Source organism: Mugil cephalus, chromosome 4 (assembly GCF_022458985.1).
Source record: "Mugil cephalus isolate CIBA_MC_2020 chromosome 4, CIBA_Mcephalus_1.1, whole genome shotgun sequence".
NCBI classification, from domain to species: Eukaryota; Metazoa; Chordata; class Actinopteri; order Mugiliformes; family Mugilidae; genus Mugil; species Mugil cephalus.
Genome location: NC_061773.1, coordinates 636,926 through 653,676, shown reverse-complemented (window position 1 = coordinate 653,676; position 16,751 = coordinate 636,926). Strand labels below are relative to the sequence as shown.

The 16,751-nt window shown below is 41.8% G+C and overlaps 1 protein-coding gene across 2 annotated transcripts in view; it reads right to left on the bottom strand.

Moving 5' to 3' along the window:
• plxnb1b (plexin b1b) overlaps positions 1-16,751 on the bottom strand; it is a 143,469-nt gene that overhangs the window by 4,190 nt on the left and 122,528 nt on the right. Inside the window, exons 19-38 of one of the 2 annotated variants that reach the window (XM_047582957.1) lie at positions 15,886-16,022; positions 15,531-15,707; positions 14,952-15,195; positions 14,532-14,774; positions 13,732-13,911; positions 13,449-13,597; positions 11,471-11,571; positions 9,869-10,086; positions 9,599-9,777; positions 9,424-9,490; positions 7,357-7,503; positions 7,100-7,265; positions 6,347-6,450; positions 6,171-6,255; positions 4,863-5,029; positions 4,226-4,386; positions 3,964-4,111; positions 3,797-3,861; positions 3,565-3,640; positions 3,409-3,483 (exon numbers count right to left, since the gene is read on the bottom strand). In XM_047582957.1, coding sequence (XP_047438913.1) covers positions 3,409-3,483; positions 3,565-3,640; positions 3,797-3,861; positions 3,964-4,111; positions 4,226-4,386; positions 4,863-5,029; positions 6,171-6,255; positions 6,347-6,450; positions 7,100-7,265; positions 7,357-7,503; positions 9,424-9,490; positions 9,599-9,777; positions 9,869-10,086; positions 11,471-11,571; positions 13,449-13,597; positions 13,732-13,911; positions 14,532-14,774; positions 14,952-15,195; positions 15,531-15,707; positions 15,886-16,022 — 2,889 coding nt within the window. Of the gene's footprint in view, positions 1-3,408; positions 3,641-3,796; positions 3,862-3,963; positions 4,112-4,225; positions 4,387-4,862; positions 5,030-6,170; positions 6,256-6,346; positions 6,451-7,099; positions 7,266-7,356; positions 7,504-9,423; positions 9,491-9,598; positions 9,778-9,868; positions 10,087-11,470; positions 11,572-13,448; positions 13,598-13,731; positions 13,912-14,531; positions 14,775-14,951; positions 15,196-15,530; positions 15,708-15,885; positions 16,023-16,751 lie in introns of both variants that reach the window. The other variant, XM_047582956.1, reaches the window with a different exon arrangement.

Below are 16,751 nucleotides of genomic sequence, written 5' to 3'. Positions count from 1 at the left end.
GGGTCCAAGCAGCGAAGCTGCAGGAACCCCATTGTTTTTGTCAGTGATATTATTGGTGTCCAAGCAGTGAAGGTGCGAGGAACCCATTGTGATTCTTGCACATAGCTTACCGAAGTAGGCACAACAAATTTGGTGCCGTTCGGCCACTAGGGGGCGCTGTAATTAATTGCATTTTTTCATTTCCCACTAGGGGGAGCTCAAAGACCACACATTTTCTACTGTCTCTGAATATGAACCACTGCTGGCCCATTTAGTTTTACATCTCTCCCACCAGGGGAAGCTCAAAAGCCACACATTTGGGCCCAACGGGATATGAGATCATATCTCGGGAACGCTTTGATGTATCGAAATGAAATTTAGCAATATGTCTCCAGACCCCGCCCCTAGGACACATGCCAAATTTGGTGTCATTGGGCAACTCGGGGGCGCTGCAGGTAGCAAAAATGTCACATGCCCTCATGTCACTTCAAGTCTTGATGTGTTTGGATTTAGACCTGAACTGTTTTTCATTTCCCACTAGGGGGAGCTCAAACACAACACATTATCTACTGTTTCTTCATATGAACCACTGCTGGCCCATTTTTTTCACATCACTCCCACCAAGGGGAGCTCAAAGGCAGCACGTTTCAGTTTTTTTCTAATTTCTTTTCATATGTACCGCTGACTTTTTGCATCTCCCCCATGGCGTTATCTTGCTGTATGGAATCCATAACTGCTTGGACCCCTCAATGCTGCTCGCAGCTATATTTATTATTATTCTTCCGTCTTCCACCATGAGAGTCTTTGACAGCCCATAGAACCGTATGGTAAAAAGTTGTGAAATTTTGCATAGTTTAAGGACAGTTGTATACTTAATTTGCCTGAGTTACATGTTGCCAGTCAATACACTCTAGTGCCACCAACAGGTCTAAGTTGGACCGTATGCCCGAAAGTTACGAACGAGGTCTTTGTGATCCTTTGATCATGCTGAGTTCAGCCTACCCTATGATGTCATAATGCGTCATGATAGATTTTCTGGCAAATTGGATTTTGTCAAAAACCTTTAAAAGTTTTCACGGGTCGCAAATTTTGTGATTTTTACGAAAATCCGCACAGACTATCTTCAGACAAAGCCGCACAAAAGTTAGGAGATGGATTTTTCAATTTCAACTTCGTTAGCCTGCTGTGGCCAATCGAAATCAGCGGTGAAGGCGCCAATTTCGATGTGAGCTCATATCTTGGCAAAAGTGTGAGATATTGATATCACATTTTGCAATATGTATCGTGTCCCTGTCCCAAGTGGACAACATGAATTTGGGGTCGTTTGACCTCTAGGGGGTGCTGTAATTAGAAAAACATTGTTTTTACTCATATCTCTTGATGAGTTTATATTTGAAATGACTCTGTGACATCCACAGGTACTGTGGGGTGCCCCATATATAGTTCATGCCAACCTTTCATGTTAGCCAATCGTTGTTGCGGCGATGACGACGCCAAACAGGAAGTTTGCTCGTATCTTGGCGCTGCTTTGACTTCCGAAGACCAACCAACCGCCGAATTAACAAATTGCATTTTTGCTCTTTTCTCTCGACGTGTTAGGATTTCAGAGTAAATTTTGCTGATACTGTGGAATGTCCCCTTTCAGGATCTGGCAAAACCTTTCAAGCAATTGCAAGAATTTGGATTTTCTCAAAAACCTTTAAAAAGTTTCACGGGTCGCAAATTTTGTCCAATTCTCACGCAAATCAGCAGAGTCAATCTTCAGACCGATCCGCACAAAAGTTAGGAGTTGGATTTTTCAATTTCGATTTAGTTTGCCCGCTACAGCCAATCAAAATCACCGCCAACCAGGAAGTCGGCTCGTATTTCCACCAATCCTTCGCTGATTCACTCGAAACGTCTCGTCAAGGCTTAAGGCCGATGGCCGACGTGCTTGGACCCCGACATTACTGTTCGCAGCTATATGTTTTCAACGCTTTCGGTTTGTTGATGACCTGAAGAATCAACCGGTCAAACCCCCGCTCTTTCAAAAGGCTGCTGATATTTGAATACATCACTGTGTCTCACAGAGAGCCCCATATCTGCCGCTAAATCTCTTCTTCTCCTCAGATGCAGAGCAGCTCACAGATCTCACGGTCTTGCCAGTGCGCTGCCATGATCGTTAAAAATATTGCTATACAAGCTGTATATAAACACAGTCACACGTGCATTCCCCAATAGGTACAATTTCCCAAACATGACGTAGGACTAATTCACCTATGCACTTCTATTAGCCATCATTTAACAACACATTTGATTTGTTTGATTGAAAAACAATGAACAAAAATCTCTGCCCTTCAGAGATCAGTCTTCATGGGAGTAGACCAAAACTTTGCTCTGTTTTTGAGTTGAAGCTTCTACAATGATACAGTCTGACAGGCCAAATCAGTGCCAAATCAGAATTAACAGGCAGATACATCAACATCAGAGTGTTTTTCGTTCGATGTGAAAGGGCCCTCAGAATTCAGAGGTGTACAGAGTGAACGGAAATGGAGATAGGGCAGTCCCCTGGGGTGCCCCCACATTACTTATAATAGTGTCTGACGGGGAGTCCACACAAACTGAGGCCTTTCAGACAAGTAATCAGCAATCCAGGAGATAGTGGAGGAGCTGACACCCATCCCATCAACTTCTCACTCATCAGAAAGGGCTGAATGGTATAAAAACACTGGAGAAATCAAAGAACATGATCCTCACAGTGCCCATCCCACCATCCAGGTGAGAGTGAGCTCACTCCAGCAGGTAGATTATAGCATCATCCACACCAACATGAGGCCGTTATGCAAACTGAAAAGGGTCCAAGACAGAGGCTACCAGGGGTCTCAGCTGAGCCAGGACGAGTCTCTCCAGGACCTTCATGACGTGTGACGTCAGTGCAACCGGTCTGAAGTCGTTCAGGTCAGACGGGATGGGCTTCTTTGGCAAGGGTACTATGTAGGATGCTTTCCATAGTACCTTTGTCCTTTCCAACTTCAGACTCAAGTTAAACAGGGAGTGCAGGATGCCAGTCAGCTGTGAAGCGCAGGTCTTCAGGACCTGGGGGGTTACACCATTTGGGCCTACTGACTTGCCTTGACTTTCTCCAGCTGTGCTCTCACCTGGCCAGGTGTCACAGTCATAGGGCTGGTCTTCTCAGTGGGTGTGGAAGTTGGGGGTAGAGTAGAGGTGATAGGCAGGACGGGATCGATGAGAGTTGTGGATTAGCCAACTGGATGGTTGTAAAGTAATATCCACACAAATGCCAGGTCTCAAAGTTTCCCAGCAATTACTTTTCCTGTTTCTGGTTTTAATGTGGTCGGTGTAAAACATGTGGCTAAGCCATCGTCCACATTGCACGCCAACATGTATTTGCATTGTGCTATGAAGTACTTGTATGAATGATCAACAAACCTGGTCGTAGTATTTGTTGATGTACTTGTACAGCTCATGCAGTGCCACTAGATAGTTGAGCTCTCCAGAGTAGTTCTGAAACAGAAAGCATTTGCATGAGATGTCACAGTGGCATTTCTCTATTCTGTGGGCTGTGATATGTGTCACTGCCCTCACCCTGGACAGTTCAGCCAGAGCAGAGTTCATCTCCTGGTCACTGGCGGAGATAGTCTGCCGGATGTCTGCATAGTACCTGCAACAGCAATCGATCAATGAATGCAAAAAAGAATGCAAAACTGATAATGTTAATAAAGAACTGATAATTGTAATCCAACGTCATATTTTGGCATGCATCGATTGCTAGTAGAGGAGCTATTTTAAATAAAGTTTTAGCCAAAGCTGAGCCAACCTTTCCACCATCTGTTTGTAGCGGGGGATGTCTCTGGCATACAGCAGCTTGTTGATGGGAGAATCCTGTTAAAAAAGAGAAAGAAGAACGAGTTCACATTGAGACGCTGAGGCTTCACCTTTACAGTCCTTGATCAGTCTTTATGCTCAGCTAGAGAAACTACTCACCCGCCCAAGCTTGTGCTCCGCGATGGTGCATGAGTCCATGAAGGTCTGGGCAATGACGGAGAGAACGGCATCCACGTGGTCTGAAGTCTGGACGTCAAAGATGAATTGAGGATTCTTCACAATGTTGATCCAGAAACGCAGAGGAAGACTGGAGAAACCAAGGAGACAGTAATATTTCATCTTCTGGAGCCCTTCTCAGCTTTGTTTTTTATATAACGTCAGCCGTCTCCACGGCTCCTCATTTGACTGGTCCATGCTGTACCTGTTGGTCTTCCAGATGTGGATCGTCTCTGGGTCAGAGATGCCATGTTGTCCTGCCTGGTCGTCCAGCAGGTCAAAGAAGTATTTGACAGCCAGCGGGACAGGGCGGCTGGTGCTGAGGATCACTGTGAACAGGTCATCTACAAACTTCTGCAGCGTCCCCTGAGAAACATGGAGTTGGAGGGAGTCGAACATAAGGGGTGAAAATGTTTGAAGTACAAATTATAGAGTAAGCTGTTTATTTATTTCATTAATATGAAACATTTATTATATTTATAATATATTTATTATATTATCTTGTGTTATTAGTATTATTTTGAATGTATTTATATATTGTCACCACATCATTTTATTAATCGTTTTTTTTCTCAGCAGTCCCTCCTTTTTTGCTGTAGTTTAATCTGATTGTTAGATAATTGTGTGTTAATAAGCTTGACACACGACAAATTGATGATTTATGCAATTTATTTGACAAGGTTTTGGCTTATTAAATTAAATTGAATACAAACCAAAGAGTGAGATCAATTTAATCTGAATGGGCCCAGGGCTTCTTTGTCAGGTCAAAAAGGATAAAAAAAAAAAACAACAACAACAACTACAGCAAAACCTTAGTATAGAGGCAGTTGTGTGTTTTGTACCTTCATGGACAGCAGACGGGTCAAGTAGATTTCAGGGATGGCTTTGGCTCTCTCTCTCTCCCTTAGGCTGCCTCTCCGGTGTTTAGGCAGCTCAGGCTCCTCACTGGCTTTCACCAGATGCCATAACCTCACTCCACCTTCATCTGCATCCTCCAGCATTGGAGTCTCTGCACAAACAACAACTTTACTGTGATCCTCTGTCGAACACTGACCTCATCCACGTTCAGCTGCCACAGTGGAAACATTTTCTTAATTATAGTGGTGTGAATAAGTGTTAGCACCCTTCTTGTTTTCTTATTTTTGTTTGTCACAACTAAATGTTTCAGCTCATCAAACAAACTTAAATATAAGACAAAGATAACACAAGTAAACTCAAAATGAAGTTTTTAAATTAAGGTTTTCATTTTAAGGAAAACAAAACACTAGATCCTGTCCTAGAATGGAGACAACCTTGTTAGAGAGACAGACTGTCAGTCTCATTGGAATTTAACTAGTCATAACAAAGGAGCTGTAGGTTGGATGACTCTATGCCCTATCTGTGGGACCTTTCCCCTACCATTTGGTGAAGAGAGAGAGAATATCTTGTGTAACAATTTAACCTGGTATTTTGGATCATTGCCCTGCTGCAGAACCCAAGTTTGCTTCAGCTTGAGGTCATAAAGAGATGGCTGGACATTTTCCTTCAGGATTTTTTGGTAGACAACAGAATTCATTGTTTCATTTATTCAGAAGGTCTTCTAGGTCCTGAAGCAAAAAAACAGCCCCAGAACATCACACTTCTTTCATCTCATTGTTGGTATGATAGTCCTTTTTTGAAATGTTGTGTTACTTTTATGTCAGATATAATGGGAAACACACCTTTCAAACCTTCCAAAAGTTCAACTTTTGTCTCGTAAGTTCACAGAGTATTTTCCCAAAAGCCTTGGAGATCATCATCATCATCCCTCTTTGGGTAATTTCGGTCAGCCAGCCAATCCTGAGAAGGACTAGCTAGGTACTTGTGTTAACTTTGTTTCATATTTAAGTTGATTTTTTTTGATTATCTGAAACATTTAGGTGTAACAAACATGCAAAAAAAAAAAAAAGAAATCATGAAGGGGGCCAACACTTTCTCACACTACTATATATATTGTTATAAAAGTGTTTGAATGTATGTTACGTTAAATTCAAAATAATATTAAGATAGTTAAGTGAAAAAAATTGCTTTTTATTAAATATACATATATATATATATTAAGGTAAAGGCAGTGAAATCATTTCTAATCATAGACTGATAAACCTAAAATTGAATCTAGATTAGGAACTCACTCTCTCCAGCTACGTAGTCATGGTTGTCATGGTGAATGTGTTTCGTATGACGTGGGACCAACGCTACCGTTGCACCGTCTGGGACCTGGGGAGCAACAGAAAATAAATCACATGCCAACGTTTTCCTTTTCCAGTCTGAAAGACAAACTAACTTGCATATGGCTGAGAAGTCTGACCTTGTAATGCTGCAGCGTGTTCAGCCGTTTCCAGTTGCCCTGAACCACAGATGTCAAGTCCTCATCTGACAGGATGAGATGACCAGCAACTCCAGACCTCCACTCTTAACAAGAGACAGACGGCACACCATCAACCCCATTGTGTGTGTGTACATGCTATGACAGCACATAGTTTATCTAGGTTTCCCTAACACCAGACCATCACTGTGCACAAACAAATACAGTCTTGATAAGTATGGGTAGGAAAACTCTTCCTTTATTTCTTGCAGTAGAGGGCACCACAGCTCAACAAATATAAAAGGTAGCCCCTGGCAGAACTACACCAGAACCTTTATTATATTCAGGGTCTGCTCAGACCTTGAATTAAGGTCTGATCTGGGCTATCCAATCATAAGTGACCAGCTTTAGGTACATGTGTCCAGAACTGGCATTAACATGCTCATGTACCAATATTAAACACTTTAATTTGTAAATTCTTATTTAGATTTGTTTAGTTAGTTACCAGCTATAGGAACAGAATATTTTAAAAGCCTCTCATTATTAATGAACAGTGACTGTGTGTTTTTTATCTGAACGAATGAGTATAGGAGCTTTTTAATGTGACTCAGGACACATTATATTCACACTACCAAATGAATGTGGACACATGCGACCCAGAGATCAGATCTCAATGCATCCTGTGGGAGTTCACACCTGTCTTTTAAGAGGTCGTATCGCCTGGATCTGTGTCAAGTTGTGTGTGTAGATTCTCACCCAGGTCCAGTGAGTCTGCGTGGGGCCGGTGGGAGAAGGATGTGCCCTTATACACCTGATCCAGGAGCTTTTCTTTGACCTGTGTGATGGTGTCACAGTCCAGCACTTTGGAGGGCAGGGGCTGGCTCTCGTTCATTCCACCACCCTGCACCAACACATTCAGCGTCTAAAGAACAAGAGGATGGGGGGGGTCTCCTAAAGGTCATGGGAATCTTTCAGTGGATGCAACTGAATGTTCACTTTAAGGTTCTCCTCACCAGGGTCTTGTACTCTACGTCCTCTCGCAGTAGGCGGTTGTCATTGAGGGTGTACTTGGCCTTGCTGGTGACAGCATCCACCGGTCCTTTATCCACTTGGTGCTTTATAGCCCTGAACAGCATGTACAGAGACTCCCCTGCTGAGTCCTACTCACACACAAAGAAGTTAATTAGTACTGGCCTACCACACTCTGCAAGTGACACTGAAGAGCTCATGCCATCTTTAAATCAGTGGCTCAGAACGTTGTGTTCATTGCAGTCATTCTACAAACTGAAGCTCTGAGGAAAAGCTGGACATACACTACCAGTCAAACGTTTTAGAACACCTTAATATTTCCAGTTATTTATTGCAATTCAAGTCATGCAAGAACAGAGAATAGCTTTAAATGGTACAAAGGTAAGTACTGAACAGTCAGAGGTTAAAAAAAAAGGTTTGGTTATCCAAGACTGAAAAATAATGTACATTTCACAATTATACAAAAAGGCCTTTTTCAGAGAACATGAAGTGGGTTAACAATTTAAAGCTGTTCTGCAGCAATGAAGGTTGAATCAGCCTTGAAAGCTGGTGCTACTAATTCCTACAGGTGTTCCAACTTTTCTTGATTACTTACAATCCCCTCTGTCTGCATAAAAGCAGTGTTGGAACACACTATGGTACCAGACCTTCATGAGCATCCGGTGAACAGTACTGTACTGCAGAAAGGATTGTGTTGCTACAAAAATGGCAAGAAAAAGGCAATTAACAATGGCAGAGAGACAGACCATTACTTATCACCATCACTTAAAAATGTAGGTCTTTCCTACAGGGAAATTGCAATGAAAGTCAAGGTGTCAGTGAGTGCAGTTTTCTTCACCATCATAAGGCACTCAGAAACTGGGGGAAACTCTGATAGGAAGCGATCTGGCAGACCCAAAGCCACAACTGAATCAGAGGACAAGTTTCTGAGAGTTAACAGCTTGCGTGATAGGCGGCTCACAGGACAACAGCTTCAAGCACAGCTTAATAGTAGTCGTAGTAAGCAAGTCTCAGTTTCAACTGTAAAGGAAGTGTGATGGTTTGGGGCTGTTTTGCTGGATCCAGGGTCAGTGACTTGTACAGAGTGAGCGGCACCCTGAACCAAAACGGCTACCACTGCATTCTGAAGCACCATGCAATACCCTCTGGTATGCACCTAGTTGGTCAGAGGTTCATCTTACAGCAAGATAATGACCCAAAACACAAGTCCAAGCTATGCCAAAAGTACCTCAGGAAAAAAGAACAAGATGGTAAGCTTGAAAACATGGAGTAGCCAGCACAGTCTCCAGACTTAAACCCCGTCGAGCTGGTTTGGGATGAACTGGACAGAAGAGTGAATGCCAAGCAGCCTACAAGTGCCACACATTAATGGGAACTTCTGCAACAGACTTGCAAGGAACTTTCAGAAGAATATTTGATTCGAGTGTGTTCAGCTGTTATAGCTGCCAAAGGTGGCTACTTTGATGAGTAAAAAGTTTAGAATACATTTTTGTCTGTAAATTGATTACATGGTTTCTTTTTCAGCTCAAATTGCTCATTTGTTCTATGCTTTTATTTCAGAGTGGAATGACACAATAAACTGAATAATTTTCAGCAAAAAAAAATTTAAAAAAATGGAAAAAGTGTGGTGTTCTAAAACTTTTGACCGGTAGTGTATTTCACTGATCACAGCAGTTGGAATGGATCTCCCCAGGCTGACTGCTAAACTGAGTGACCTGGGACTTAACCCCTCACTCTGCTCCTGGATCCTAAGCTTCCTGTCCAACAGACTACAGGTAGTGAAGATGGGACAGCACTCTCTTCAAAAGCTATGACCTTAATCATGGTACCTCTTGGTCTGAACAGGGTGAACTCATGAAAAAGTTTTAATGGAACAAATTGTTACGGGTACCTTGACAACAGTACATCCAGGGAAGCAAAGACTCATTAACACACATTTTTACCACCAAGTTCTAAACTTCTCCACACAAACATCATGTTAAATGCTACTTGAAAAACAAACTACCATAAGTAACGTGAAGTACATTTTATTTTGCTATGTGTCAACTGACCCTGAGGAATGCATAGAGGCAGATGGACATCCAATTGCTCAGCAGTTTCTCCACCACCGTCTCTGTTCTGCAGAGGAACACACACACGTGCACACACATACACAGTTTCAACAATACCAAACATTTTAGAACATTTTAACCTCCAACCACACTGTGATCTCCTTTGTCTTCCTACCTTCGCAGCATCAGTTTGGGGTTTTTGGCAACGTACTGCTCCACCAAGTCGTTCAAGAGAGTCTTGAGGATGTCTGTGAAATACTCGAGTTTGCCATGAAGTGCCACAGTCAGCAAGGATGCCACATAGGCTCGGTCTCTAGGGGAGAAAGTCTGTTGGCTCTCCAGGGTATGAATGAACTGAGATTGAAAAGAAGAAGAGGGAGAAATATCCATCTACCACCACAAATCATTTTAGTCGTAATAGTAAAGGCAGTAAAGGATGGCTAACCTTGGTGAGGAAGAGTTTACTGTTGAGAAGATTGGACAGCTGAATGAGGCCTTGCTCCACTGTTTGCCGCCGACACTCCTGAATGTCCAGGTCTCGCCTCAGTGGAGACTCACGGTGGCCAGGGAAGAAAATACGCTCAGCATACTTCCGATAGTCGAGGAATGGGATCCCTGAACCCACCAGATCACTGGACATGTCCATCATCTCCGTCATCAAGTCTGGACCAGGGAGAAAGGAACAGTATGAACACGTCAAAAAGTCAGACAGTACTACTAGTTATTTTGTCTGCAGCTTCTCGTGTTGAGAAAATTCAACACAGTGCTTGCTGGGAACTGTGCTGGAATGTGGAAGCTGGTAAATATTGACACTGGACAGCATTGGAAGACAAATTAAACTCCTCTGTGGGATATGAGAACAGTTTATCCAGGAGGTGTACTGTAATGAGATCATTTCATAGGACTGGCAAGAAAACAAAGTGGATGTTTTAAAACAAACTATTTCCCCTTCTTGTTTCCTGAAACCTTTTCTTCTTTACTCAGTTAACTTTGCTCGGCTTGTACAGTTTTTGTGTATATATTTTGTACTACATGCATCTTAAGAACCATCATCATCACCCATTCTAGTAAAAATAATGCTCATGCTGTATATATCACAGAATAATGATATGCACTCTAGGTTAATGTTGTTTGTTGCTACAAATAGCCTGTACAGTGGTATCCAATAACAGTATTCATTCATTCAAATTCTGGTATAGGTAGCTCTTAGAGTACTCTCTTAGAGAGAGACCTAGAGTTACCATGCGTAGTTGGATATATCAATAGTAGTGTACAATCGCCGTAAAGCTCAAAGTTCCACTTGTAGATTCTGTGTATCTTTTGGTTATGCTGTATTGTCATATGTTTTAAGAGTAGTAGAGTAGTGCAGCAGTAGTTTTGTATGTCTTGTCAGTGTATATGTAGTACAGTGGGACTATGGGCCTGCTTGGACCTTGCACTAAGATCCGATCTGGACTATCTGATCACAAGTGGCCAGGTTTAGGAACATGTGTTCAGTCTTGACAATTATAAATGTCTCCAAATCCAATCTCAGTTTGTATATAAATAAACCCCGACATCTTCTGGGGCACAGCAGAATATTTTAACAGCATCTGTCTGCTGAGAACAGAGTTGTTTTATGGGTTTGCGTCATGACTTTGGCTTCACATGTTAAGTTATTATTTATTGATCTAAACCCTCACATTAGTTAGACCTACACAAAACTCAGATTATACCTCAAACTCTGGAAGTTTCCATATGCAATGTAATCTCTGGTAATAAAGGTAAATAAAGACATCGATGATTGAGGAAATACGTAACTTAACTTAGAACATGAAAAAAATAATAGATATGTACAGATTAAAGTATTTCGGAGCAGTGTGTGGTACAAAGACATAATATTTAAAAGGCTCTCAGAAATCGGATCTCTCAAGTGTAATTTCACTGCGTATTGGTGAAATACACACCTTTTATGTGAGCCGATCGCACAGATCTTAATGCAAGGAGAAACTGTATTTCATACCTCTGTATTTTTTAATTAACGTATTTTGGGAGTGAACTTTTATACCTGTGAACTCTTTCTTGCAGCGGTCTCTCACACTGGTCTCCAGATTTTCCAGTTGGATTTGGACCTTCTTGTAGTCCCTAAGTGCCTGTTTGCTCTTCCTCCTTACAGGCGGTAATACAGACGGGAATGGGGGGGTCATGCAGGAGCAGAAGACAAGTGATACCAGTTTCACAGTGGATTAGTGGAAATCCAGGACAAAGTGTGAAAATGGTCGACTCATGTAATTTGACCTGACACGCCCGGCAGCAAGAACCAGGGTTTTATCACATCATGTTGGGTCACAATGGAAACAATGACTGAAAATTTACTACCCTGACATCACATTCACTACTTGGAGAAATGTTAAGCTTCTTTCAGACATGCAACTTTAAAGGTCATTTTCTCCATCAAGCTATTAAACCGACTCACATACAGTGGTGGAAAAAAGTTTTTGGACACCCTTAAAATTTTACACAATCTCAAATCTTTTTTTTGTTTCAAAAGATGTGGCTGCATTAGACAGACAAATACAAATGATATTTATTTTGTTTATTTACAATAAAAACTAACAAAACTAAATTCTTTAAACTAAATTCCGTTCCATGTCATTTCTCAGCATTTTATCAAAATCAACAAATAACAGAGAATGTGTTTAAAACTGAACAAAAAATAAATAAACCATCACATCATCAAATTAAAGCCCTGCGATAGGCTGGTGATCTGTCCAGCAACCCTAGTGAGTGATTAAATGGTTGTAGAAGATGAGATAAAATGAGATTGTCAAATTAATATTCAGTACTCCTGCCATTAGTACGCAGTAGAGCTTGAATCCTGGCTGGCATGTTCCTGAGCCTCTGGATACTGTGCACCTGAAGCCAAGTTCTACTGGCCCTGGATGTGTGGCAATGAGCATTATAGTGTTGAAACATCCAGTTTAGACCTTGATGGAACACTGCATGTGCAGAAGGGAGCATGTGGTTTTGGAGAATGCCACAATATTTGTCAGAGTTCAATGTACCATCACAGACCAGCAGCACTCATGTATCCCCAAACCATGATACTGCCTCCACCATTTTTGACAGTAGGTACTATACATGCTGGGGATAATGCTTCTCCTGGCCTTCTGTGTACCCTCACATTAGCAGGAGGAAGATAAGGCAGGAAACTGGACTAAACTGACCACAGAATCTTCTTTAAATTCCTGACTGTCCAGTTATTGTGTGCTCGGACCCAATGACGCCGGGCTAACCTCTGTCTCTCATTGATCACAGACTTCTTGACAGGCTTGTAGGACCTTAAGTCATTATAAAAGTCGACCACATACAGTGCAGGTTAAACACTGGACACCAGTTTGGTTTGACCCCTACTGTGGGAGCTCCTGGTATTTCATTCATCAGTTTTCCCTGCACATGCAGATCATGTGGTCATTTCTTGCTGAAGAAACCCTTGGATGCCTTAGCCATAGTTTTGTTTCTGAAGAACTTTCAAATGTACTGGCTTTATATAGACACAAAACACAGCAACAGAAAAAGCATGGCCTTCATTAGTGGATCACTGGTACCAAAATGACCCAGTACTCAAAATTTCTCATGTATTTTTATGGAACCAATCAATTTTTTAAGTTTTTAATGTCTGTTTTAGGACTTGTTTAGTATTTTGTCTGTGACCGTATTAAAAGGAAGTTCACTTGCAGACCTAAGAGTGATTCTGAATGCAATATTTCACAACGTGGGGTGTCCAGAAACTTTTTTCCACCACTGTAGTTGTCGGTTACATGCAATAAATTGATTTATTTTGAGGCATGACACAAAACTTAGAAGCTGCACATTCACAGCATTTAAAATCATATTTGTGTATGCAGGATGATAATTAAATGATAAAAGCAAAGTGGTTTTATCAAAACCTTGTTGCATGGTATTACTAGTGGCCCAAACCTCCACAAGGTACCATGAGCTTAGCGAACTCAACTACAAAATGAACACACAGTCTACCAACTGACCTGTATATTAGCACGATGATGAGAACGATGAGGGCCACAATAGAGGCCCCAACCCCAACTCCAATCTGAGCCTCCAGAGGGAAGGTGGACAGGCTCAGGTTGTCATACTGAACCTTGCCAAGGGAAAAGTTCAGGTTGCCCATTTGGACCTGAAACACACAAACAATCACATTTTGTTAAATAGTAAAGATTTTATACTTTTTAACAGCTGTTTGATGAATCCAATGCTAATGTGTCTGTGAGACTTCTCTATGGTGTTTTAAAGTTGAAGTAGTGAACTCACAGTGAATTCTGGCAGACTGTCAGAGCCCTCTTGTTTCTTCCCATTGGGTCCCTGAGCTGGTTGCTGTGGTGGTGGCTCACAATACAAATGGTTTCTGGTCAGGGTCTTCACAGCACAGACCCCCTCCCCAACCAACACCAAAACCTCCTCTTTAGTGATGGCTAGGTCCAGGTTTTCTCCCTGAGAACACACAGAAATCCTTTTAGTTTAGATCAGCTAGTATACACTGTAGGTCATTTCTAGGTACGTTTACAGGAATACAAAAAAACAAAACACAGTATTGTTATTGATCCAATGTATTTTACACAGTATACACCAATCAGACATAAAATTATGACCATTCCTGGGGGTGGGGGTGTCTAGCCTGGTCTAAGTGGGGGGTACAAGTCTAAATAACATCTACACGAACCAATGCTGTGTCCAAAAGTTTCCGAGCAGAACACTTAGAAACAAAATGGTCAATGTTATTTACTCTGCCTGTCAATGTCCATGTTGTGGATGAAATAGGCGTGAGATAAAGAGCAGGACTAATCAGCTATTGAACTTGTATTACATTCAGATAGGTAACCGATTCTTTCTCTACAACAGAATACAGCTGCGGTGCTACAAGAACCCAGGTGCACTCCAAATTTTTAGTATTACAACAGCTTTACCATAGAGTCTGATTGTGGGTTTCAGTCTGTCAGACCTCCACACTTAAACCCATAAGAATGATGGGGTGTAATATCTGACACACTCCCAACATTGCTGGATTCCGTAAAACAGCTAAATACAGTTCTGTTTATGACTGGCTCTCTGACCTCCAGCTGGATAAAGCTTCCTGGGTTGTAGCGGTAGGCCTTCTGGGGGTCCTGCTGGTTGAGGGGCTGTAGTTTGGGGTTGGGTTCATAGCTGAAGACCTGTGAGTTCAATCTGCTGAAGTCAAAGCACAGGTTGTCCAACAGAAACTGTACTGTGACCTTGGAACCCCAGATGGAGGAGTCAACCATTGGAGAGCGACACAAAATGAGGGAGGAGGAGTTCACCTCACATCGCTCCATGAACTGAAAAGAGAAAAGTTGAATTTTTTATTCATGTGTAATAATGAAAACTGAAGCCTGAAATTTCCTAAGGTTAACAGCAAAGCAATGCTGGCAGTGAAAGAGTAAACTGCTTTAAAAAAGTAAAAGAAGTAGAAGCTCGATCACATAATCTCTGATAAGCTGAACACACAAACACACCTGTTTCACGGAACAGAGTGGATCTCCAGAGCAGGTATGGTCAGGAACCATTCTAGCCAGCCTTCCTGGTGTCACCTCTGTGTTGTTCCTCTGCTGTACACTGCTCCTCTTCTTCCTCCTCCTCCTCCTCTGCTTCCTGCTTTTGTTGTGGTTCATGGACTCAAAGGGAGAGACGGTCACCACCATGCGGGGCTCCTGCACCACATCCAGGTTGTGGCCTGAGACATAGATGAGTCGACCACCGCTTAAAAAGAAAAAAACAGTCATAAAATAGTCAGCCAGATACACCTCGAATTTAAAGCTTTTCAAAATAAACACCTGCACCTTGCACCCTTTCTATAGTGTGTATTTACTTCTATTTCTTGTAGATTTGTACATATGCAAATTTTGTATATTTCTTTATTTTATTTTAATTTGATTAATATGAATCTACTTTAAACTGTCTAACACCAATTTTTTAAAAAAATAAAATAAATAACTGCTGGTGGTTGTACTACAGTTTTTTTATGTGCAACTGAGCTACTGTGACCAAACAATTTCCGTTGTGGATCAATAAAGTCTATCCAAGTCCAAGGTTACCCAAGGAAGCTCTTGGCAGGTGTGGCATGGGTGATGTTAGGGTTGTGAGTATAGCGATAGGCCGTCGTGTGGAGGTGACGCTGACTGCTGCCATAATGTAGGGTGACCCGGTGATCTCCCGTCTTATTACTGATGCCCGTCACACAGTGAACACTGGACCACTGCACATGTGACACACTGAGAAGAACAGAAGATGGGGAAGCACACATGAGAGACACATTCAGAAAAGATGAAATAAGGACATCAAAGGACAGTCAGTCAGTTTTGGTGTGGACACGCTAAACAAAGAACTCTTATCAACTAAATCAGTCACATCAACTACAGACCAGTGAAACCATCAGTGCCTGTGACTCACATGTTACAGGGAACCCCACCCACAGTGACAGCCAGGTCAGATGGGCGGCCTGTCAGCAGGTTCTGGCCGGTGATGGTCAGGGATGTTCCCCCGGCTTTAGGGCCTCTTTCAGGTGATACACCCATCACAAATGGGTCCTGAGAAGAAGAAACATGTCGAAAGTAAACCAGCTGTGCTTAATAATGTCTTTTACAGTACTGTGAAAAAGCAGATGCCAAGGGAAGTGTCTAATCACCCCTAATTAATTCTACAACTGACAATGAGTCAGCAAGCAGCATTAAGAACAGTCAAAAGAAGAACAAATGGAATGAACCCCACAGACATCACAATGAAAGACGAGTATTGTTTACATCTAACACTCAGACTCTTTATGCATGTTGAAATTTACAAGTTGAACCTGTCAAAAATCAAAATCATAACTAGAAACTGTTTACCAGGTGCCAGAAGATACAAATCTTAAGACAGAATGAAGCAGATAATACAGAAAGTGTCAGGTCATCTTTCTGCTATTTTAAGTATAGTATGTAGGTATTTGGAGTGAGTGAGAATAATGACTCATTTGTCGAGTGAAACATTTATCTGAATTGTAAATGTTCTGCTACATTAAAGCATGTGTGCATTTCACTAATATAACAATAGGTATGCATAACAAATAAAGTATAGGCTTGTCTCAGCTCTCAGCTCAGTCTCTCTAATGTACTCATTCCTAATCCTATCCATCCTAATCAAGCCCAGAAGAAACCTCAACATCTTCAATTCTGCAACCTCCAGCTCTTCCTCCTCCAAAATCACTGTCTATAAACCATACAACATACGATGCCATCCTCCCCATTGCTCTAGACCATTGATGCTAAATACGTTCAGTC